Genomic DNA, 26446 nt, shown 5'->3' with positions numbered 1-26446 from the left:
TGTGTCACAGTGATGACACATTGTTTTAATGCAAACTATAGTCAGGAAATATTCAAGCTGGTTTTAACAGCACCCAGGATAATAAAAAAATGTATTTGTGGCCTGAAGATACTCTCTGCTGACAACTCATAAGACCACACACAAGGAAAAGGAAACCTTATTTCATCTTTAACCTTTAAACATGAATTACATTAGATGTGGTTACTGTATCTAGGAGGCAGATGGGATGTTCAATGAAAGAAGCTACTGTGGGAAATGTAGGTTGTTTTTGGCTCCTTGAATTGAGCTGGAGTCTAAACACCAGAAAACTTTCTCTTCTCACCTGTGACCCTCTGGTCCTCCAACTTTATTTAAAGTAAAGTTTAAAGTCTTAAATCAGAGAGGAGATCATTACGTCATGTCTGACTAGGGCTGCTCGATTTTTCCTCAAAAATAAAATCCAACGTTTTTTCCTTCTCTCAAAAACCGATTTCCAATTACGATAATATCTATCTATCTATCTATCTATCTATCTATCTATCTATCTATCTATCTATCTATCTATCTATCTATCTATCTATCTATCTATCTATCTATCTATGATGCCGTGATATGATGACCCCGCACCTGCTTAAGAACTCAGCTGTAATGGTAAAATACCTAAATCGACAGTAAAAAAGTGATTTTTACATCGTCCTAACTAGATAATCATGATTACGATTTTAAAACAATTAATTGAACAGGTCTATGTCGGACTTTACTCAGATACTGTCAGCTTTATAGTAAGAGAAATGACAACATCTGCAGCAGGTTGTAATACAGTAAGATGAGGTCATAAATCTGCATAAAGGTCCGTCAGTCTGATGTGTACGCTTTATTTTCTACAAACAGGGCGGATGGAGGACACAACTGCGTCGGACCAGAGAAGTCCTACCGCTCCTGCAACATCCAGGTGGGCAAACAAAACCCAGAACCACCCTCCCTTATTAAACATATAAAAATCTCTTTATATTGTTTTTACTTTGAAGTCTTTTTTTCTTTCTTTCCTTGACCTTTTGACCGTATCTCCTCAGGACTGTCCAGAAGGATCCAAAGATTTCCGTGAAGAGCAGTGCTCGGCGTTCGATGGGACCGACTTCCAGGGGAAACTCTACAAGTGGCTCCCGTACTATGGAGGTGAGCAGCAAACTGTGGTAGAATATAGATAGATACATAGATGTTTAAATGGTTTTACTAATAAATAACCTTTCTCACAGGTGAGAACCCCTGTGAGCTGAACTGCATGCCCAGAGGAGAAAACTTCTTCTACCGTCACCGCAGCTCCGTGGTCGACGGGACACCGTGTCACCCAGGACGGAGGGACGTCTGCGTGGGCGGAGTCTGCAAGGTAAGGAAAAGGAAACCGGAATGACATCTAATCAAAGGCAGGGAAATAAAAAAGTGGAAAAACTCAAACAGAGAAGCAAAAAGAAAGTTTTCTCTCACCACCTGTGGTTCGGCCTTAGTGGGCAAAATGTATTTTATCTTCAAATGCGACTATAATAACTTCCCGCGGTCTCCTCTTGTGTCTTGCCAACTTCTTAGAGCCAGGAAATAGTTCAGTTCATAAGCCTCTTTTAGGTCTTTTGTAACGGATTAAACAAATGAGACATGACCACAGTTCGGTGGCTTTTAAAGAGGCTGTTTGTGATTTTAATACGACACAAATACCCACATAGAGAGAGAGAGATCGGTATCGACCTTGACATCAAACTCTCTGCCAGTAAATGTCCCAAAATCTCAAATTATCACTGGACCAGAGTTTGACCAGAGCAGCAGTGAGTCCTTGATGTGCAGTACATCAAACCCTGTGTGTAACACAAAACTGCCACCCTTTAATCATTTTACATTCATCATCTTGATTTCTTCTCAACACCTTAAATGTAGAGTCATCCACTAATAACTCAAGTGAGCAGTTTTAGTCACACGACCCATGATTGTAGTTTTAATAACCAAATCAACTCGTATGTAAAGTTTTCTATCTCACTCTTTAGCGCTTTTTCTTAATATCAGTACGTCAATATCAGTATGTGTGAGATCAGCCGACTCCACTGCAGTTTTTAAACAATGCCTTAAAACTCACTTTTATAGGATGGCCTATTCTTAACTATTTTCTGATTTTATTCAATTATTTTAACAATTTATCTGCCTTACAAGAGCACTTCTGTCGTTTTATTCATTTATAAATACAGATTCATTTGTATTTGTACCTTTTTATATATAACTTCATTTGCACTTTTCACTGTCTTTGTGGGCACAGTGCTGCTTATTGTGGACTTCTGATTGTAGGTCATGTGACCTCAAAGGGAGGGTTTTTCCTTCCTCTTTTATTCGTTTTCTGTAATGTTTCATCTGTAAAGCACTTTGTGCATTTGCTCGAAAAGTTCTATATAAATAAAATGATTATTATTATTAATATAAATCATCTGGGCTGTGTGCTGCTACAGTTCATAAACACTAAGAATCAGTGTTAAACCAGTAGATGTATAGAGGCAAACAATTACAACACATTTCTGCTGACTCTTTTGTATTGACAGGATTAGTGCAGCTGTTCGATTTCATTTAGTAAATCAAACACACAGGTGTAAAATGTGTGAGTTCACACACACAAACTCCTGGTCCTGCTTCATTAATCAGAGAGGACACAGTCAGAGGAGCTGAGCTGCAGGGTAAAAGATTAGCTTCACTCTGTGCTAATGTCAAACACTTCTCCTCGTCTCATTCTTGTTCCTGTGTAATTATGCCAGCAACCTATTAACCTTTTCCTCATGAAACACCTCGTCTATTTAACCTCTCACCTCCTGTCTTCAACACCTCGCCTGCGGATGGAGAGCAGTCCACCCTGTTAGACTTATTTTTTAAACGTTATTGTTCATTTATTCTCAAAAATTTACATAAACAACCTCTGGCTCCAGACTTTTGTCGCCCGGTTTGAAGATTGGTACTTTCCCCCTTGGCTCACATTTTATTCTTATCTTGTTAAATCGTGTTAGTTTTGGCTCTCTGCTCTGTCATTTGGTGATTTCCACTGTTGCACATTCACAGGGTTTATTTACAGTAGTAAAGTGGACTTGACACCCACTGGACATTTTTATTCTTGTGTGGATTATCTTTGCTTTGCCACATTTTTTCTTTCTATAAAACGTTTTCCTCCCACAGGAATTACTTAAAATGAAGCGATGACGCTGATGCTTTTCTTTAAGCCAGTTTCAACACCAGTAAACTTAATTATACTAAAAATACACAATTATCAACATATTATCATTGCTGTAGAGTAAAAATCAAATTCTATTGTCTTTTTCGCTAATGAAAGAGTAATTAAACACTCAAAGGTTCGACTTAGCTGTGAGGTTGAAATGTTTCTGTCTCGTTTTCCTTCTCCAGCGTCTCGGCTGTGACAACATATTCGAGTCTAACCAGCAGGAAGACCCCTGCCTGCAGTGTGGGGGCAACGGACAGTCGTGCCACCGCGTCCACAACACCTTCACCGTCCGCAGCCTGCCAAACGGTACGAAGCACAGGTTTATACTTAAAACCAATAGATAAAACCGATTCTTCAGCCCTTTTCTTAGTTTATATGTGGGAGATTTGAAAGTTGTGTCTCATTTCTACATCAGGCTACAACCAGATGTTCATCATCCCCGTCGGAGCCACCACCATCAGCATCAGGGAAACTGTGGCCACACGCAACTACCTCGGTAAGAGCGTGTTTTTTAGAGAATGCCATCAAGAATAGTAAGTTAGAGTTTGTTACAGGAACTGACTGAAGTTTTACCTACTACTACTGCATTTCCAGCCATCAAGAACCTGCGTGGTGAATACTACCTCAACGGTCACTGGGTAATTGAGTTTTCCAGGGCGACTCCCATCGCCGGCACCATGCTGTACTACCAGAGAGGAGCCGAGGGCGACAACGTCCCCGAGACCATCATCGGCCGCGGCCCCACCACTGAACCGCTGGTCGTTGAGGTAAGATCACAACAAGATAAAAAACTGAACAGACTGACGGAAATCTGTCCATTGGCTTTTCAGAGTAAAGGAGTCAACCTATGGAGTAATTTAGAAATAGAAATGAAAATATGTAACGCACTTAATAGATTCAAAAACGTCTCTACCTTGCACAAGGTATGTGATTATTATTTCTTTACTGTGTTTCAATTATTTGTTAGGTCAAGTTGAGGTCTTGTTATAAGCCTTTCGGGTTTCAGACCTCACCTGCACCTTTCTTTTCATATCTTTCTCACTAGTAAGAGAGATAAATAAATGTTTTGTTCTATTTTATGTGCAAATAAATAAAAATTAAAAATGTGTTATTAATACATTTAAAACTGAATTATGAACACCAGTGTGCTCAAAAACTGCCTACTGTTTAATATACACATGTTTTGTTCTGTCTAAATTTCTAAAATGAGCTGACGGAAACTGTTAATTTACATAAGAAGGGAAGGCAAAATAAGATGAAGCTTCACACCTTTTCGGTCTAGGTACAATTGTAATTGTTTTGTATTTATATTTTAAGGGAAAAAAAGAAATGAAATATTGCTTGTTGTTTATTTATGTTTAAAACAAATGTGTATAAAATGTTGTTAATGTTGTTTATTGATGTGTGTAGACCGAAATACGCTCTTTAAAGACCCACTCCCGTGAAAATCGTGTTTTTTGAGCTTTTCACATATTCCTGTGGCATTTTTCTTGTGTAAGAGGACATATCAGCAGAAAAGGAAGTGCAAAATTGCATTTCTGAGTTTTTCTGCCTTCAAACTGCTGTGAACCAATGGCAGACGCAAACTGGCAGTTTCAGGGAGACTGGAGTTGAGGGTGTCACAGCTCCAGGGGAGGGCACTAGTGCTACAAGCTCCCACCCCGCTCTGCATCTGGCTCAGAGGTGAAAGGCTTAACAGCTCGGTGTAGCTGTCAAGGTATAACAGGTGTAGCTCACCTGGTAGAGCAGCTTGCACTGTGAGCAAGAACTATGCTCCAGTCTGGGATCAAATCCCAGTGTGGAGTTTTACGCTAAACGCGCTGAATCTGTAATTGTACAATGTCCAGCTGTCAGCAAGCGGGGGGTGGGGTGCGAGGAGGTGGCTGGGCGGGTGCAAAACAGCGCAGTCTCCGCCCACCCTCCAGAGGTGCATTGCTAATGTGCATGGCTAGTGAGCTGGTTTTAAAATGGCCGAAAAGGGTCGTGGGAGTGGGACTTTAAACTAAGATATATACAGTATATATCGTCATGGGTGAAGTTGTGACCTTAAGGTGGCGTTTAAGGAAAAATTTGCGCATCTGACTGAATCTGAGCCCATGAATGTGGCTGATTGGTCGATATATTGATTATTAATCTCCCTCTTCCCCTCAGGTGATCAGCCAGGAGCCCAACCAGGGCGTAGAGTACGAGTATTACCTTCCTAACGGACGCTCCAGGGACGGATACTACTGGAGCTTTGGGTCCTGGTCGGCCTGCAGCAGAGAGTGTGGATCAGGTGAGAGTCTCACACACACACAGTGCTGCTCACGGAGACACTAATTTAAATACTGACGACGAAATGATTCAATTCTCTGTCTTTTGTCTTTTTACCCCTTCGCCAGGCTACCAGTCTCGCTTGGTCTTCTGCACCATTGACAACGAGGCCTATCCCGACTATCTCTGTGCCTCTCTGCCGAGGCCACAGACCAACCGCACATGCAACCCACACGCATGCCCACAAACACGCAGGTAAATGACCACAGTTGTAACTCCAATGATGAAATTACACTTTAGTAACTTATGATGAGCTCTTCTATTATAGTTTTATTGATTTTTTTATTTCTTTATTTTAAATTGTTGTGGGTGTGTTATGACTTGTTGAAAGGATGGCGTACCTGTATCCACCACAGTTGTGGAGATCCTCAAAAAGAGCCCGAACCTATGTACTCAGGTAACTCAGGGTCTGTAGTCGTAGCGATAGTTAGTAGAAGGTGAAGGGGAGACCTGGATCACCACCACGCTGTTTGGCCTCGTCCACACGAAAACGAAGCTTCACCCAAAACGATCTTTTTCCTGTTCGTTTTGAAAAAAAATGTCCGTAAACACGACATTGTTTCAAGAAATAGCCACTGAAAACGACTTAAAACGCTGCCGTACGTTGCCACACCTAAAACAGAGAAGAAGACAGAAAGTTTCCCCGTTCTATTCAAACTCCAAACATCATAAGTGGTCGGCCGTCGTTGTTGTTGTTACGTTAACGTCCATAGACTGTAACGTCTAGCGGTGTGTCTCAGGTTACAGGTGAATACGTATGACATCAAAGTTTCACATAAGATCCGTTTTGGGCGTCCAGGCGAAAACACTGGAGCAATGTTTTCAGATTTTACCACTCAAAATTCAGTTTTCATTAGGGCTGCCCCCAAATAGTCGACCGAGCATTAGTCGACCAAAAATTCATTGGCTGATTGGTTGGAGGAAAAAAAAAAACAATTGAAGGGCCAGATACAGGAAGACGCTCACTTGCTGTCAGTTTTTTAGTTTTTTTTTCACGGCACGGCAGGTCCCTATTTGATTAGATTTTTTGTCAAAAGCGACTTTTTCCGATGCTGTTACAAGCATTTCTGGTTTGAAGACTCCGACGTGAAAGCACACGTGAAAGTCACTGCTGGTTTCAATGATTAGCGGGTGCTTAACGCCGAAACGATAAAATACTTCTGCGGATTCATTAAATCCGTTTTCGTGTGGACAGGCTCTTAGTTCCTGAGCATGTTTCAGTTCGTCTTTTCGTTAGACTCTAACCTGTCTTATTTTGTCACCTTAAAAAAAAAAAGGGCCTAGAATAGTCATTTATAATAAAAGTATGATTAAATGTCTGTCATGTGTGTCTGTCTCCCTCCCCCTTCAGAGGAGTTTGACTCTTAGCGTCTGTGTTTGTTTCGTGAAGCCCGTTCCTCCATGTGCGGTGTGAACGAAGGCGTGGGGCAACTGTCGAGCTCAGAGATCTCCTTTCAACCTTTTTTTTTTTTTTTTTTAATGATGCTCATTTGTCTTAAACACACTCAGAGTCTCTCCCCCAGAGAGACGGAGCGGTGATTTGACACCAGGTTTCCTCCAGAAGAATCTCCTCCTCCTCCTCCTCCTCTTTAACCTCTGGACCTGATCCCTGAGCTCGGCTGCTGCCCGGCCGCTTTCAGCTTCTAGCAAACTTCAAATCTCTGTGTGTTAGTGAAGCTGATGTGCTCCGAGGTGTTTGTAGTTTTAGAGGTCATCGTGCAGGAGGTGTTGGGTTTTGTGTGCGTATGAATGGGACACAGCAGCAGCAGCAGCGGCAGTGTGGTGGTGGTAAATAGCCGGGGCCTCGTTCACTGACTCTCTGGTATTTCCTGCTTCTTTTCTTTTGATGCTGCTGCTGCTCAGAAACCTGAGATGTTTATGAAGCTCGGGTGACGCTAAGTGCACCCTCATTAACCCCCAATTTAAAGATGTATCCTGCACGGAAGACCCACAGAGACGGTAGACATTCACTATTCAAGCTGAATGTGCAGCAGAGCTTTGTGTTGTGTTGTGTTTGTGTAATTACTGTAGATAGTAGATAGTGAAACTAACCAGGAGATGAAGATGAAGATGAAATACTTGTGTCTTTCAGCTTCGAGCAGCTGGTTTCCTGGGTTTCTCTTTAACACTACAGTCTCCAAAAGGATGTGTTGTTTTAACATCATAACGTAGTCACTAGTGTTTTTAGCAGCTCAGGCTAAAATGATGCATCCTTTGTTCAAACATTTAAAGGGTTTCATTCCAAAAACAAACACTTGAACTACCAGGAGTTGGCACAAAGTAAAAAAAACAACCACTTTTCAATTAAAAACATTATTCACATCAGTTTAATGATTTCAAGACGTCACCTTTTGCTTTGGGGAAGCTGTGGTCATTGTATACTTCACTATTACTTGATGTGAAATGATTGATATTGAGATTATGGGCAATCATGAACATAATCTTTCATTTCATTTCATTTTTAATTTGTTCCATAAATGGACATTTTCAATTCATACATTATTGAGAAAAATAATAATCATAATTCACGGAAAGGAGCAGGATGAAGAAAACTTGAATTCGATTTTTAATCTTGAGTTGTTCAACACAAACCTTATACCTTAAAGCTGCACAAGCCAAGAGTTTGTATGTTTAAACAATTCCCACATGAAGCTGAGTGAGGTTTCGATCAGTAACTGTCTCCACTCACTGAAATGCCGTTGATCCTCCTAAAGTTTCTGAAGGAAATTCCTTTAATTTCATGTTGATTCTACTTAGAAATATTTAGAAAGAGGAAATTTAAACACCTGATCCAAACAGAGTTGCATCTGTCATCTTATATATTTCAAAATTTTTTGGAATGAAACCCGTTCAGCATCTCTTCACCACCTCAGTCCTGATCTCCGTCTCCTCTCTCTCCTGGTCGTTTTTTTCTCCCAGCTGGAAAACCGGGGAGTGGAACGCCTGCTCCGTTACCTGTGGCGGGGGATCCCAGATTCGCAGCGTGCAGTGCATCTCCCATGATGCCTCGGGGCCCCGCGTGGTGGATGACGCCACTTGCGCTGCCTACGCTGAGGCGCCTCCATCTCTGCAGACCTGCAACATGCAGAAGTGTGTCGAGTATCGAGTGAGCAGATGGAGCGCGGTGAGTGAACCAAACGACTGGAGGCAACAAGAGGAGTGAAATTAAATTAAATTAATTTTAAAAACTTCACTTAATCTCCAAAAGACAGACTATTCAAGTGAGAAATGCTGTTTTTTTCACTGAAAAATTTAAATAACTGAAGATGAGATCATTTGAAATGATGGGAACAGGTCAAAAATCGTCTTTACTGAAATAGAAATCAACTAACCTGTGACTTTGTTTTGTATTTTTTGTTTGTGAAGTCACCAATGCAAAAGTTTGGTAATTACATGAGAAGCTAAACCGAAGGTAGAAAAGTCTTATAAACCTGAAACACAACAGTAGATACAAAGTGGAGTCATGCAGTGGAAGAGGAACTGACAGATTAACCTTAATTTGTCTCTCATGTTTGCACTTCGGCTGTGGTTTTAAATTTAGTAAATAACATTTTTTTCACTTTAATGCAATTACAGACTCAGCCAGAAGAGAAACTAAGCTCTGTTCTTGTGTAATGCATTTTTAAAATGGAATAAAACAAAGAAGTCGTAAAAGCAGCAGTGATATTTAAACAGATTGTTGTCTTCTATAACTACTGTCTTCTTATCAGTTATGAGGCATTTAAATGCAAAGTTTGTTATTATTGCATGCAATGCATCAGTGTGAATCAGGAAAATCTTTCTATCGCACATTATAATTTCATGCTTTATAATCAATGTTTTAATAAAATCTGTGCAGTGCTCTGTGAGCTGCGGTTCAGGCGAACAGACCAGAGACGTGACCTGTGTGGGCTCAGGTGGGATGAGGCTGGAGGAGTCGTCCTGCAGCGCTCTGCAACGCCCGACCGCCGTCCGGCCCTGTGAGATGGCCGCCTGCCTGAGACAGACCAGCTGGCACGTTGGGGAATGGGGACTGGTGAGTTGGGAACGGCGAACACGGCAAACACGGCAAACACAACAACAATACAGAACCGCTACAGTGGCTGGTGGTTGCATGTGAAATATTATGTCATCGCACTTTTGTCGAGTCATGTTTTTTTGTTTTCTCTCTGTCTCACCAACTGAGACCGCTCTGAGCTTTAATACTTTCTGTCCACTTTACTTTTCGCTCCAGTGCTCCGTGAGCTGCGGCACCGGCTCTCGCGAGCGCCAGGTGATCTGCTCCGACCAGGACAGGAACCAGTACCACGGGAACGAATGCAGCGCCGAGCCCAAACCCGCCACCATGCAGCACTGCAACGCCCAGTCCTGCTACAGCCCACAGGGTGAGTGTGTCGGCTCGACTGTAACAAACACACATGCAGCTCCATGTTCACATAGAAACACTGGAGTAAAGATATTAAAATAAATGAAAAAATAATCTGCATCACCAAAAAAGGAAGAAGCTCCTTGTTGCCATAAGTCATGTTTCCAACTAATTTGTATCACAAATCCTAAGTGAATTTTTATTAAAGAGGGACTACGCTACATTTTTACCTTAAAGGGATAGTTCAACATTTTGGCAAATTGGCCCATTGCTCATCAAATAATACACAATCCCACAACTCCAAAACGCTCTGGTGGACAAGTTGTGACCTGCACATTTCATTTCATTCACCACGGCCAACGTTTCGGTTGTTTAACCTTCTTCAGGGCGTCCTGACGCTGTTTTGAAGGTTAAACAACCGAAACGTTGGCCTTTTAATATATAGAAAATATTGCAAGTGAGAAGAACAACGTGTGCAGGAGTTTCAGCATCAAACAACTGCAGTGAAAAAACAGAGATAAGCAAATAAATACATTCATGTAAAGAGTATAAAAGGAAGAAAACAAAGAAAAAGACAACAACAATAACAAAAAAAACTCCAGATAACAGCAACAAAAAAGGACATCATGTTGTATATTGTCAACACTTCCTGGATCTCTAGTGAGTTATAACCATAATGCCATGATATTTTAGTTCAGCGAGATAGATTGCATTCTTCCACCTCCTCTTTGTGCAAAAAGAAGTTGTCGTGGAAATTTTGGTTCTGCCGGTGGCGAGTCAAAGAACAAGACAGGAGAGGTAGGGGAATAGCAATCACAGCAATTTTCCACCACAAAGTGATGTGCATTTTAGAGTTGGTTTTGGGTGTTCCCACTTTTTGGTTTTTTGAAGAGCAAATTCAAAATACACATTAAAATAGTTGGAAGGAAATATGACAATTGTTTGTGTGACTGACTCAGTCTTCTCTAATATAATTCATCTACACTTAAACTGGGCTCTTACTGGTTTGTGTTTGTGTTTGTGTGTAGTTGTCCCCAGCGTCCAGGACCCACGAGGACACGACAACTCTCAGACCGGCGGCTTCCAGCCCTACGTGCCAGATCACACCTCAGGTCAGTTAATCTCTGTTTTGAAACGGTATCATTTAATTCATCTATGACTCAGAGGATTGGTTCGACAAGCAAACATCTTGTTATGAGCGTTGGGACTGATGATCCGACGTCCGTCCAGGGTTTCTTAGCTGGGATCGGCTCCAGCTGCACTCAAAATGATAAGAGCTAAAGTTAATGGATGGGTGGATGTGTACGATGTTGTACAGTCACTCAGGAAGTCGAGAACAACATAATTAACCAGATCTAAAACGATCTGACTTCATCACATATTATTAGATATGTAAGGTTTGCTTAGTTGGGAAAATCATCTTAGCTGCTGCACTTGTAGAACATAATAGGTGGTTGAACAAAACAACATCAAACAATTAAAAGCAATATTAATCAAAGGCAGTTAGACAAGTTATAAACGATAACACAATAGCAATCATACAAATAAAAGTTAGCCAGAGTTAAAAAGATCGATTTTTAATTGTATTTTAATAGCATTAAGACAAATTGCCATTCTCAGATCCCTAAACATACTTTATTTATTAAAAAAGGGAAGGATTTTAAGCTTATTCTTGAAAATAGAGAGGGTGTTATACATTTCCAGGTCTGGAAATGTGAAGTATGGAAAATGAAAACTATTGTATGGAAATATATTTATCTTAATACTTATCTGGGTTTGGTCTTATCTGAAGTTATTTTGGTTAATTGTTTTGTATGTGCTATTGTAGCTACAGTCTCCTGGAAATGGTGACATAATGGCACACAAATTCAGAATAATGAAAACAAATGATTAATTGCATGATTTTTATTTATGATACACATCTAATTACTCAAATATCACAAATTATTTGATTTTTTTTTTACAGAGAAGTCTGAAAATTAGGGAATTTTGAAATGTCAAATGTGTAGGAACCTGCTCCTCCATCATAAACGCTTTCTCTCTTTTATTTTGAAAGTTTTTTGTTTCTACTTCCTCTTTTTTTTTTTTTTTTTAAATAACATTTAATTGTGTGTGTGGCTGCACCCTGATAATTTCCACCCTCCAGTTCTCCTGCACCCTCCCCTCCCTCCTCTCACACCTGTCACTTTGTACCCATCAGCCCCCCCCCCCTCCTCCCTCCCCCCCCTCGGCCCCCACCGCTGTCCCCGTCCACCCCCTGTCCCAGCACTAATTATCCGGGCCTGATTGACATGTTTTCAAGGGCCCGTGGGCATTCGCCGGCCTGATTAAAATATTTCCGAGGCATTGAAGTGTGCTGGTGCTGGCTGTGGTGTTTCTGGCATGTTCTGGCATTTTTCAGAGCTGTGTTTGCTGTCCCAGTGATCAGGAATTTAAACGTCGTCGAGGTCCTTTTTTTTTGTTAAATTATTCCTTCTGAACACTTGTTCTTCTGGTTTATTCTCCACTCTTCCTGCTTCATCTTTCCCCCCAAAAAAACAAATTTCGTTGAAGTTTCGGTGACTGTTCCTGTTTGTTTTCCCCCCTTTTGTGTTTGAGCTCCCTGTGTGGCCCCCTCGCAGCACAATAGCTCAGACTCTATTGTACATTTTTTTGTAAAGCCATGTGTGAACTTCTCTGTTGCTTTGTGCCGTCTTGTCGATTTTAAATAACGCGAGTAACGCTGTGGGGTCTCGTCTACATGTGCGATGTGTGAACTGAACTCCCCCTCTTTGTTTGGTTCCATCCCCAGTCCGCAGGCCAGAGACCGATCCGACTCAGACCAACACCGTCCATGACCCTCACGGCTCCGCCCCGGCCCTCCACTGCAGCCAGTCCTATTACGGCTGCTGCCCGGACGGACGCACTGCGGCTGGCGGCCCACAGCGTCAGGGCTGCCCGCGGGTCCCCGCTGACCCTCCCGCCCAGCCGTCCTGCATCCAGACCAGGTACTAGGGGCTGTACCCGAACCCGGCAAATACGTATTCGGAAGTACACGAATAATAGGGCTGGGACGATATGCTTTTCTCCCGATTCGATTCTTCTACGATTTTTTGGATGACGATTCTATTTAAATTGCGATTCTACGATATTGCAGATTCTCTCAATTTTTAGTCTTTAGCATTTTTAACATTTATCTGCACACAAATACTGTAGGAGCCTATAAATTAACATACTCCATTATAAAGTGAACCTAAACCCTTTTCAAAACCTGGACTCTCTGTATGTAAAAAAGGCTAACAAATGCACATTGCACAATATAAAAACAAAAAAAAAAAAATTGAAAAATTGAAAAATCGTCAAAAAAGACATTGCGATATTTATGTGAATCGATTTTTTCTCCCACCCCTAACGAATAATGCTTTGATCCCAAATAGTTTTGCTGTCTGAAGTTTCTCCTCATTATTCGGGAGCTTTTTTCTAAAGAAAAAGCAACGTTTGGATCAGCAACAGCACATAACCAGTAGGGGTGGGAGAAAAAATTGATTCACATAAGTATCGTGATATTTTTTTTGACGATTTTTAAATCGAGTTTTAAATCGAGTCCAGGTTTTGAAAAGGGTTTAAGTTCACTTTATAATGGAGTATGTTAATTTATAGCCTCCTGCAGCATTTGTGTGCAGATAAATGTTAAAATGTAGCAGTTTACCTCAGTCTATATCTCATTTTGTCAGAAAGGTTTCAGAAGCCTGTTTTTTCTACTCTACTACTCTACTCTTTTATTTTTGCCTCTTTTATGCAGTCCAGAAGAAGCGGCTATAAAACGGTGGATACATTTTTTTTTTGAGTGTCACAACCCCCGCAAAACAACTCGTTTCACTACCAGAATTAGATCCATTCAGTCTGATTTACGTTTGGAAAGTCTAGAAGAGCCGCACGATTAAATTATTTTATTCCCGTTCTAGTTAGCAGAGAGCTAAAGCGGAAGTTAGCCGGCTAGCTCGGCGTAGCACTAGCTCGGCTGAAGTCAGTGCGCCCACTTCCGGTTTCTTCCCGAAAATAATTTTTTTTAAAAGCCTGAATCTGATTACAAATAGTGCACTGGCTGTACACCCCTACCAGGTACCCAGCTCCAAACCCTGTCATTACTCTGCGGCTGCATAATATGGAGTCTGTGTGGGTCTTTGTGCCACTTTTACAGCTGTGTGGTCGCGTTTACCCGGTGGTTGTGTGACCACAGGAACTGCCACTAAATGACCAGGCTTAGGCTGAGGTTTCCTTTAAAAAAAAAACAAAGTTTCAGCACGTTTCAGTACAAACTGTCCAGAACAAACTGTTTTACTGTGTGTACCTCTTCTCTCTCTCTCTTTCTCCTTGTCAGTTATGGTTGCTGTCAAGACGGCGTGACGGCTGCTCAGGGCCCCAACAGGGAGGGCTGTGCTGAGTTTGTGGCCCCTGCACCCACCGTAAGCAAACACACGTGACGTTTAATTATACCTGTGATGTTATGGACCTACACTTAAGCCCAAAATTATTCATACCCCTGTCAAATACAAAGAATTTCTTAATTTTTCTAGTATTTCAACTCAGATTTGACATAAATAGGACATGGAGGAAAGTCTGGAGCCATGACCAATTTATTGAAGTAAAGTTACAGTGTTAAAGGTGTTTATTTAATTGTTGAACAAAAACCCATTCATACCCCCCCCCAGTGATACCAAGACAAATCAATCAATCGGACTTTATTTATAGAGCACTTTTCATACAAATAAAATGTAGCACAAATTGCTTTGCACCATAATAGCAGACAAAATAAAGCAAAAATAAAACCAAAAGTCATGCAACTACACACACACACACACACTCATATATAGAGTTTGAAAGAAGGAAACTGAAGCGCTGTCTTACTCTCAAGAATTTGCCGTGAAGAAACACCAGAGACTGGATAGAACCAAATAAATAAAAGGAACTAAAATTTGGCACAAGTGCAAGGACATGATAAAAATAACTAAAATTATACAATAAATAGGCTAAGACTAAAAAGACTAAAAAATAAACGATAAAAATAGTAGATTATCTGAAGACCTGAGAGTTCTGTGACAAAAAAACTTGTACCTTGGACCTTTAAGAGCACACATTGTAAATGCCAAGAAGGAAGGAAAAGGATACAAAAAGGTGCCAGTATCAGAATAGGATAAAAAAAAAAAGTGTCAACATCTGTGACAAAAATATGAATTATATGAAAAGACAAAAATATTTCCTCTAACTTTTTAATCTGTGGTGACGTGTCGTGTCGTGTCGTGTGTCCTCAGGCTGCTCCTTCTCTCCCCACCGAGAACGCCGTGCAGTGCCGAACCACCACCTACGGCTGCTGCTACGACCGCACCACACCTGCAGCAGGACCCAACGGGGAGAGCTGCCCCAACCCACCAAACCACAGTAAGGAGCCAGTAACACACAACCACACACATGTCGTATTGAGCTCCTATTTGTGCATGTCTGTTACTTCTTACTTGATCATCATATTTTAATAATCAAGATAAGACAAAATAGGATAGGATGGGATGGACCTTTATTGAACCCCTTTAGATGAAACTCAACTTGACAGAGCAGTGCAAGGGGAAACTTATAATAAAAAGATTAAATAAATGTTAAAACAATCTGAAATGAATAAAGATAAATGGGAAATACTGTATACAATTACATATACAAATGCAATGCAGACCTTATGTAGCCAATTAACCAATTCCTTACAACCGTATATTGCTTTTGGTCATTGAGAAGCTCCATATCAGAGCTAAAGGTTTGTTCCTAGATGCTAATTATTGCTAATTAATGCCAACTAGTAAACAAACTTGTGGTGCTGGAGAACTGTTTCTGTAACATTCATCTTCATTCATCTGACGTGACCTCATTTTAGATTTAGATTTATTTTGCACAGTTAAAAAAAACACAAGTAAAAGGAACAATTTGATAATTTACAGCGCTGGTAGAGGCGAAAACTCAAAGAGCTTATTAGATGCCTCCGCCTGCAATGAAATATAATAAGAAAGCAGAACATACAAATGAATCAGAAATGTATAAATGATAATAATAATAAAAGAAATTACACAAAGAGATAAACAATCAGGATATATAAATAACAAATCAAAGAAAATCATTTATCTAACTTCACCTGCTGTCTTTGTGTGTTCGCTGCAGTCGAGCGCTCCATCTGCTCGCTGCCCCGCGGCGCCGGCTCCTGCAGCTCCTGGGTGTCCCGCTACCACTTCGACGTCATCACCTCCAGGTGCGTGCAATTCTGGTACGGGGGTTGCCACGGCAACAGCAACAACTTCATGACCCGGGCCGAGTGCCAGAGGGCGTGTCACGCTGCAACGGCGGCGGCGGCTCCGAGCCAGCAGCCGACGACCCCCAGGAGAGGAGGAGGATCATCCACCCCGGCTGTGAGGACCCCGGCGGCTGGAGGAGGAGGAAGAGGAGGAGCAGGAGGAGCAGCAGGAGGAGCAGGAGGAGCAGGAGGAGCGACAGGCGGCGGCCGCAACATGGGGAGGATCTTCACCGTCCAGGGGGGTTCGAACGGCAGCAGCGCCGCCACGCACGCCCACAGAGCCAGAATCTACCTGCGGGGACGTCGGCCTTCATCTGGGACCGCCGCTCAGCACAGCGGCCCAGCTGCGAGGTAAGAGACCCTGAAGGAACCAGGGAGCAGGAGGAGGAGCAGGAGGAGGAGGAGCAGGAGGAGGAGGAGGAGCCACCGCCACGCAGCCGCCTCGCCTCACTCTGCTCCTGAGCAGGAGAGTGAACTGACACAGATTCAATATAAAACACACCATCCAAAGACAAATTATGTGCATCATTCACTCACAACCTGAGGCGCACCACACACACTACCAGTCAAATGTTTGGACACGCCTTCTCATTCAGTGGTTTTTCTTTATTTTTATCACTTTCTAACATTGTAGATTCAAACTGGAAACTATGAAGGAACACATCAGGAATTGTGTAGTAAACAAAAAAGTGTTAAAGAGGAACTATGCAGGATTTATAGCTTAACTATGCTACATTTTTACATTTAATTAAACAGCGTTGGAGTAATTGTGATGGTTTAAAACAGTAAATGGCTAAACTTGTTAAGAGGGAGAATGGAGGCTCTCTGCCTTCACCTAGTGTCTCTTGGTTGAAAAACAACTTTGTAAGACCAGAGCCTCCGACTCGGTGTGGCACAAACGCGCCCAGTAACCTGTAATCTCTTGTTTATCACAGATTAAACTACACAAATATATGATGATGTTACCTAACGCTCTATTTATTAATTTCTCGCTGGCTTCGTTGTAAACAAATGCACATGACCGGGAGGAGGGTTAGCAAAACAGCGGGACTTACATAGTTCCTCTTTAAACGAAGCAGAATATGTTTTATATTTTTGATTTTTCGAAGTCGCCACCTTTTTTGCTTCGATGGCAGATTTTTGCACACTTTTTGATTCTGTCATCAGCTTCATGAGGTCGTCACCTGGAACGGTTTTCCAACAGCCTTGAAGGAGTTCCCAGAGGAGCTGTTTTGCTTTCACTCTGCGGTCCCACTCATCCCAAAACATCTCGGTTGGGTTTAGTTTATGTTTACTACACAACTTATACGTGTTCTTTCATAGTTTTGATGTCATAAAGTTTGAATCTACAATTTAGAAAGTAATAAAAATTAAGAAAAAACATTAAATGAGAAGGTGCGTCCAAACTTTTGACTAGTACTGTATATTTCCAAATAATACAACAAAAGTCCAAATGAAGGAAACCAGTTCTCAATCTGAAAAGGCTTGTTTTGTACTGACCCCTGGTGGTTTAACTTCACCACTGCAGCGGTATAGAGAGGTTTACAGTATATATAATTCCCATTTTCATATCACATGTGATTGATTTCATGCAACAGGCTTTTTGTGTAGATGCATCGTTCATGTGGTGCTATGATATAATCCTAACTCTTGCTTAGTGAAAACACACTGCAGCTGCTTCTAGCTCCACAGACTCTCACTGTCACGCCTGCTTTAGCGGCATCGCCTTGTTTTTTTTGTTTTTGTTTTAACCTCAACGAAACACGAGGAGAAGTTGACGACCTCACAGCGACCCCACATGGACAGATATTCTTATTATTATTATTGATGCACCTGGGACTTTTCACTGTCTGTCATGATAAATTCACCTTGTCGGTCAGTTTGTGCTTCTTTGTGCCTTGTTGCTACAGTTTGTCCTCACTGTGTTGTCACTCTTTGGGCTTTTTGTGTCTTCATGTTGTTGTCATTAGATCAAACTAATAAAGGTCCTGCTGTGATGCTTCATGTCACCGTATGTGTGTCGTCACTAAATCCCGTCCTCATGTTGGTGTAGTAGCTGTCTGTGTGTGTTGAAGGTGGTGGTTACGCTTTCTTAGGAGACTGTGGTTTTTTTTTTTCTGGTGCAGAGTAATTTATCCTCCTTTGTGTGTCATCATCACCTCTGATTTTTAACATCTGTTGTGTCTCTGGGTGTCACGATTACTTGTTTTCACAATTAATCGCGGTATTAAACGCCACAATTAATAAATCGTATAGATCCCTAAACACCGTCACTTTCCAAAAAAGATTTTGTCAGAACCGTATAGGCAGATGAGCGCCAAAGAAACTGGCTTAAATTACGTTAATGTTAATTTACCTAAAGTAACATTGAATTGTGTCATTTGTAATAAAAGAAACTATTAAAATAAACTCCAACATTTGTTATAGATGACAAAATGACTTGAATATTTAAACATTTCCCCTGGGGGATTAATAACTTGTCCTATATTAATAGATATTTTGAGAATATAATTAGTAATGTAATTATATTTTGACTTTTCTGAGACTAATTAATGCATAATAATTGTGATAATCGTAATGCGGTGAATATTTTCTCTGAGAATAATCGTACTATGGTCGTGACATCCCTTAGTTGTGTCTGGATTTGTGTTTTTTAGGGGGAAGTTTGCAGTTTGTCTCGTCACTTTTCATGTTGCATGAGCCTCTTGTGCACCAAAGCTTTTCTTTTCCTCTCTGAGCTTTTCATCTGAAGCCGGGTTGTGGGCGCTCTTTATGTCTGCTTTGGTGGCTACGGATATGAAGTACCAACAGTAGAGCATAAAGTGACTCTTCTTCTTCTTCTTCCTCCTCTTTTCAATCTTCACTTCCTTTGTTTTCCAACTTTTGTTCCTTCCTCCTGTTCCTTACCTCCTTACCTCCTTCCTTCCTTCTTTCCTTCCTTCTCTCTGTCCTTGTTTCCTCCTCGTGTCTCCTCAGTTTGACCCTGGGAGGAGTGACCATCGATAAGACCGACCCGTCCACGGTGGAAGCGTTAGCCGGACAGACGGTGGTGCTGCCCTGCAGAGTCAGCCCGCCGCCGTCCTCCACCGTCACCGTGGAGTGGAGGAGAGACGGCGTCGCTCTGTCCACTCACAGGTCAGTAAAACACAAACACACAACAATTCAAACACACACATTTCATTCTGCCGCCTGTCCCAACTAAGTTTGTTGTGATTGTTCTTTGTGTGTTTTTATTTTATATTCTCTTCAGGCATCACCAGCAGCCCAACGGTTCCCTGTTGGCCGGTCCGCTCACTAAGGCCGACTCCGGCTGGTTCCTGTGTGTGGCCACGCGGGAACGTGAGCGAGACCATCGCTACATTTACCTCTCTGTCTCAGGTAATGTCACATGTTGCATTCACTTAACAAATATGATAATACAGTATATTTAATTCCGTAAGTCTTTTGACCAAAGTCCCCTTTGTATTGACGGTACATGGTTTTAATGGGCTTTAAAAATTGATTACTATTGTTGAGTGTTTTTGAGACAACTATGGACATATTGCTTTTATTTACAACTTGCAACATAAGTTGTTTGTTAAGATATTAGTTATCAAGGTAGTTAAGATTAAAAATAATGCTGTAAATTCCAGTTAGTCTCTAATTTAACTCATAATAATCAGCTAATTAATATAATAATAAATATACAGCTATAAATATAGATAATAAACATACATGCACTGATGCACATATCATGCCATACACACTCATTAATTCACAACATAAAGTCACACACGCATCGTTCCTAATCAATAATATGCGACGCAAGACTAGCAATAAATAACGTGTGCTTACCTCAGTTTATTTGTTGAAAACTCCCCACAAACCATCTATAGAAACTTATTCCTATATCCTTACTTTACTATATGGCTTTAGTTGTGTCATTTTGTTTTCCTCTTTTCCTGCTTTCCTCTTTATTCGCGGTCAAAATTCACTGGTTGCGTCATTGTGTAGCCGGATAATTGACATCTGTCAATCAAATTTTTTTCCCCTTCCCCCCTCTTTTCTTTTTCTCATATTAAAATGCATCCAAAGTAGGTAAACCAGCGATCTATGAGTAACTTCATAGAGAAATAAAACACAGACAGAACACAGATACAATGAGATAGACCTGTTACATGCAGTTTATTTACATATTTTGATTGAGGATCCGGCACAAATTAAACACTGTTAATATGACAATGCAAGTTAATTCAATTGTGTTTCTAACTGTGTGTGTTTGTCTCACAGAGGGACCGTCTCAGGTGATTCCTACCTCACTCCCCAGAGACGGACCTATCCCTCGGTAAGAAACGTCCCCGTTGTCTGTCCATATGTACAAGGACATAAATGATTAAATGGTCAATGACGCCATCTCTCTCTCTCTCTCAGGTTCAATATCGACCGCTCGGGCTCTTCTTTGCTGGAAATGCGGGCGGGACAAACTGCCCAGCTGCCCTGCACCATCGTCCCTCCGTCCACCCTGCAGTCCGTCAGGATTCAGTGGACGAAGGACGGACAGCCCGCCACTGACTCCAGGTAATCCTCACTCTGCTCTGTTGAATCATTGTATATCCAAAGAGTCAAAATCTAGAGATGATGTGCAGGTTACATTACCCTGGTTTCCCATATTTAAAGGGATAGTTCAACATTTTGGCAAATTGGCCCACTGCCATAATCCCTATAGTCATAGCAGTAGGTTCGTTACCTTTAATTGTCGGTGCAAGCTATTTTTAGAATGGCGGAGCAGAGCCGTGAGTTGCTCAGAGCTACGCTACGGAGGCTCATGGGATTTCTTGGTTTCCCTCATCAAACTCATCAAATACACAATCTAACAACTCCAAAACGCTCTGGTGGACAAGTTGTGACCTGCACATTCACCACGCTATGAGATAATAACAGAACGTTACCAGACAGAGTTGTTTTAGAGGGAAATGCAGAGACTGCTTGATGAAAAACTGCCTCTGACGGGAACGTGCAACAGCTGTTTTGCATGAATTTACCTCTAAAACGACTCTGAGACAGATTCTGTTCTTGGCGATATATGCAAATGTGTGCATATCTAATGAGTTGATGCCTCATTTGCATATGTAAACATAAAATTCAGAAAACTTGCAATTCTTAATTAAGGTAAAAATGTAAAATAGTTACGGTAAAAACCTTGCATAGTTCCACTTTAAACAACTCAGCTAACTGCAGCTAAATCCCAACACCAGTGCTGTTTTCCATCTAGACAGTGAAATTGATATTTGCAGTTCAATGTCTCAACAACTGTTAAATGTACAGACATGAGATTCAGTGCAGATGCTCTTGTTATCATCAGGATGAATTGTTATAACTCTGGTAACTATGTTAATACTGTGATGTTGCAGGTTTACCCAGCACTCAGATGGCACGCTGATGGTCGGCCCTCTGCGGTCCGACGACTCCGGTGTCTACACGTGTACGGCCTCCAGTCCTCATCAGCTGGAGCAGAGACAGCTGCAGCTCAGAGTCCAAGGTGTGTTTTAATTAAACATCCTCATTATTATACATTATGTCTGTTGTTACTGCCAGAGACTGAACTCCTGAACTTCTGCTCTGCTCGTGTTGTAGTATCACACAGATACCAGCAGGAGGCAGTAATGAGTAAAACATTGTCAGCAGGAAACATCAGAATAATAATATATGAACTTAAAATGGTGCGACTATTAGTTAAATTAGTTTTATCTGATGTTTATTTCTGCTTTGATCCTCCAGCGGACCTGAAGATCACGACAGCTCCAAACAACATCCAGGTGACTGAAGGCAGCACAGCTCAGCTCCCCTGTGTGGTGTCGGGGGAAAACATTAACATCGGCTGGTCCAGGTAAAGAAACAAACAGACAAAAAAAAGACCATAATCTGAGTTGTTATCCTTTGTTCATTAGATATCATGTTGAGCCAATCATTAATGCTGAGAGCCATAGAATTAAAATAGCCAGAGAAATATTCCTTACTCAAATAAAATGATGCTTTAAAATTAAATTAAACCTAAATTCCGGGCAAATTCAACTCAGGGCTGTATTTTCCTAACATTTTAGGTCTCAAAGAAGGAATCTGAAGATTTTCAGTTTAATGTCTCCTGTTTTGCGGTAGTTGTGTCTGTCCCCGCATCACCACAACAGCGATGAATGGGAGCGTATTGAAGTTTCGCTGCTTAGGCTGTTTACATCCCTCAAAGCCGCAATTTTTTTCCACAGACAGCGTCAGGTGGCTACTCAAACATGCACCGAGAAGTTTATCGGTACTTCAAGCAAGTCAAGAGTTGATATTCCTGTGTTTATGACACAAACGGGAGCTTCCGACTGCACGTAAACGCACCGAGCACGGCAACTTGGGTCTCGCGCGAAACTTTGAATTAGATCTAGTTTTACAACAATGTCGGCTTGCTTGAAGTAAACAAGCTTCTCGGTGCCATCTGACGCTGTCTGTGGAAAAAAATGCAGCTTTGTTTGATTTGATTCCTTCTTTGAGACCTAAAATGTTAGGAAAATACAGCCCCGAGTTGAATTTGCCCAGAATCGTCCTTTAAATACGATCAGTTCTTGAAATGATATTTGAATTTACATGACAAAGCTCATAAGAGTCAATGTCCAGTAATGTAAAGAAGACAGGCAAAGCTTTAAGTTACCTCTAAAAGAACATTAAATTCATCAATCAAATCAATTTTCTAGGGTCTGAGTAGTTTCTTTGCTCAGGAGATGTTGATGTGACCTGATTGTTTTCCTTCGTCCACTCCCTCCTGCTACAGGAACGGTGTACCGGTGCGTCCGGACGGTCGTAACATCCTGATGTCGTCTGACGGCACCCTGATCCTAAACAGCGTCAAACCGTCAGACGAGGGAACGTACACCTGTAACGCATACACAGGCATCTACTCGGTGAGCGCCACGGCTGAAGTGCGGATCATTAAAGACACACAACAAGGTGAGGAAGAAAATACTGTGACTCAGCCGTCCTCTCGTTTTCATCATCACATCTGCAACAAATAACACATTTAGAAAAAAATATATAATTTGTGTGTTTCATATCCGAATAAAATTGTTTTTTATGGAAGCGTATTGCTTTATATTTTATTATTTATTTTTCTGTTTTTCTGAGTAATCATTTTTCTGACTTAACAAGATTTCAAACTCTTGCGAGAAGCTCAAACCTGCAAGTAACGTTTTAACCGCTGCAGTCAAGCCAGCCTCCACTTCATGGATCTATTTGGATAGATTTGTCATTGATCTGTTAGATTCATGATATGTTATATGTTCCACTATGAAAATTTCAGTCAAGCTATCAGGAAGGGGGAAAAAGCGCTTTGAAAAACAGAAAAATTAATTACTCCTCAGAAAAACAAAAAAGTAAATAAATTACTCAGAAAAACTGAAAAAATTACTCAAAAGTGCTTTTTCCCCCAAGTGAATGCAATATGCTTCAGTATGTTTTAGTATAAGAACCAATATTTACATTAGAAATCAAAGGGAAAACTTATTGTGACCGAATCAGACTGAACTGCCATTTTATTTCAATTCGTTATTTTGAGTTGAATTCGTGAGAAAAAAAAAAAAAAAGATCTTAAGTGTTTGCAGTAATTCTGACATTTTCAGGATTATGAGGCTCCTTATGTTTTATTTGTATTGTGATGAAAAATATACCTTGTGTGTGAACATGAACTGATGAAGCCACTTGGATAAGGGGCTTGAATAACATCTTGAAAGACAATAAGCCTGTGAATATTCTCATTTATCCAGGTCATAGTTATCTCAGGGAAATTGAAATCGAACGCAACTGGACTTGCTTATTTGTCTTGGAAGACGTTTCACCTCTCATCCAAGAGGCTTCATCAGTTCCTGCTCGCATCTGACAAAAACAAAGTCCAGTTAACCTGAGACCTGAGAAGTTGCACAGACTTAAACTCAGACCTGCTTCATGCACATGTAAAAAAACAGGGAGAAAGAAGAGGAACTGCACCGTGCGTGTTGGTCTCTACTGATCTTATGAATTCATGATGCACACTAAAAAGCAACCAGATTGACTGTGTGTGTGTGTGTGTGTGTGTGTGTTTGTGTGTGTGTGTCGTTACTTTGCTGCTGCAGGTATTGATTTGCCTCCGGAGTGCGTGGACCAGCCCGATCTTGCCAACTGCCAGCTGATCGTTTACGCCCGCCTGTGCTCCAACTCGTACTACTCCAGCTTCTGCTGCGCCAGCTGCGCCCGGCATTCGCAACAGAGGAGCAACAGGTTTCGTCGGCTTGGCTGAAACCTGCAGAAGGAGAGAGGGAGGGAGGGTTTTTAAAAACTACAGTGGGGAGGGGAGGTGGTTTGTGTTTGTTGTTGTGTTTCTGAAAGGACTGCATTTTGAGAAAAAAACTGAACTTTTAACACTGAACTGCTGCATTTGCCAAAAGGACTTAAAAGACTCTCAGAGGGCAATAATAATAATAATAATAAAAAAGGGACTGGTTAGTGTCGATGTAGCTGAAGCTGTGAACCAGGAGTTGTTCCACAGTGGGCGCTGTTGTTCAGGGAGTCTGTGCCTTCAGATGTTGGCAGCATATAATCCTGTAAAGTCTGTTGAATGTGAGGAGGCAAAGCTTCTTCTGTCATATTTTTTGTATTATTTTAATTAAGTTATTACTCACTGGACTGACAGTAAATGTTCTCTGTTTTTAAGAGAATCATATAGCTTCTCCTCCTTTGAGCTCATTAAAAGGATTTAACATTATTGTGAAACTACTTTATATCTGCTGTAGTTTTGGCTTCGACTCGTGTGTTTTAAGCGTTTCATTGATGCAGGATTCAACTTGTTCTGTGACATACAAGGAGCTTTTACCAGACAGTTTATTTTTATGTAATTATTTGATAATAAAAATAATATTTTGCTAAAACACTCTGGTGGTTGAAATTACTGAAAACCAAAAACATGACTCCACTTCCCAGGCAGCACCACAAGGGGTTGTTCAACATGACAAACTAACAGTATAGAGATGGGACTAGTACGTGTAAGCACCTGCATGATTTTGTTCCTTTATATCCCAGCATCAGGTACTTTTAACAGCATACATTTGTGCCAATGTATGGGTTTAATAGGTCTGCCAACAGAATAGTCAATGGTGGATTTATTTATTGTATTTCATTTGAAGCAAGAAAGTATTTCATATCTTAAAAACCAGGGTATTTGATTTAATGTTGAGAAACACACAGAGGTTATGACTTGTCTATCAGTTTAGGCATATGCACTTAAAATTCTTTAAACAATAAGATTAATGCAGTTTAAAATGACCTTCATGTAAAGCAAATGATATATGAAATGCATTTCCATGATTGTACTGTATACAGAGGCCTGCTGTTGTCAGTGAACGACTGTAAATGAAAACACGACATAGCTGGCTGTTTTAGCCAGATACACCGCTAGTCCGCTACATGTATGAAATTAATGTTCATATGCATAAACACATGTAAATATTGTGCGTATCGTAACCCCATTTGACCACCAGGTGTCTGCAGTGCAGTGAAATGAGTGAAACACGCGGGGGGATGCAAAGCTGGCATTCCCCTAGCGACCTGCAGATCTCAGATTTAATAAAGTTTCTAAAAAAAAAAAAAAAAAAATCTCGGCAAGCAGCGGGCACTTCCGGGTGAGATCATGTTCTTTTTACAGTCTATGCCGTTATCCCGTCCAGCGCGGAGGGCGGCTTATTTAAAGATACAAAAAACAAAACGGGGTTTTAGTCTCTGGCTCTCTGTTATTACGGTGGGACAGATAAGAGGCATCATTTATGTTGAAGGTTTGAACGTTTCGCCTCAGGTTGATTGATCCCAGAAGTTCGAATTTGCCCAACTTTATCTCTTCATCTCCAGATGCGCTCACCGCGTCCTATGTGAAAAGGGCTGGTGCAAAAGTCACTCAGAAAGTGAATAAACGGCTTTAAGGTAAGTTTTAGTTTGGACACATACTTTAATTCATTCAGTTAACGTTATTTTTTATTGTTTATCGTTTATTAGTCTCTTGTCACCTGTTGATCTCAAACGTTAATCGATTTTATTCCTATTTTATTATAATTTTATTCCAGACGTCAGTCCTCCTCCTCAAGTGGGCTAATAATAGGCTACAATCACTTATAGGCTACTTTCTTACTAACATCATCGCAGGCTGCTGTAGTAGATGAAACTGCAGTTGAAAAAACACTGTCCATGTATCAGTCACTGCAACATGATGAGTTTTGAGAAG

General features: G+C 41.0%; 1 protein-coding gene across 1 annotated transcript; it reads left to right on the top strand.

Annotated features, from left to right (window-relative positions):
- Positions 1 to 726: 726 nt before the first annotated feature.
- Positions 727 to 24475, top strand: paplna (papilin a, proteoglycan-like sulfated glycoprotein; the record flags this gene model as incomplete). The annotated part of the gene is made up of 25 exons (XM_083998534.1): positions 727 to 749; positions 871 to 931; positions 1053 to 1155; positions 1236 to 1366; positions 3403 to 3526; positions 3636 to 3716; positions 3815 to 3987; positions 5372 to 5495; positions 5602 to 5728; positions 8453 to 8657; positions 9372 to 9548; positions 9747 to 9897; positions 10907 to 10990; positions 12670 to 12865; positions 14239 to 14323; positions 15170 to 15296; positions 16059 to 16539; positions 19165 to 19323; positions 19439 to 19566; positions 20458 to 20512; positions 20599 to 20745; positions 21579 to 21706; positions 21946 to 22054; positions 22979 to 23154; positions 24312 to 24475. The coding sequence occupies 25 exons, from the start codon at positions 727 to 729 to the stop codon at positions 24473 to 24475; spliced, it is 3519 nt and encodes a 1172-aa protein (XP_083854660.1).
- Positions 24476 to 26446: the final 1971 nt, after the last annotated feature.

The sequence above is a fragment of the Trachurus trachurus genome (genome assembly GCF_905171665.1).
Source record: "Trachurus trachurus genome assembly, chromosome: 22".
In the NCBI taxonomy this organism is placed as follows: Eukaryota; Metazoa; Chordata; class Actinopteri; order Carangiformes; family Carangidae; genus Trachurus; species Trachurus trachurus.
Note: the sequence above shows the minus strand (reverse complement) of the source record. Positions and strands in the feature narration are given on the sequence as shown.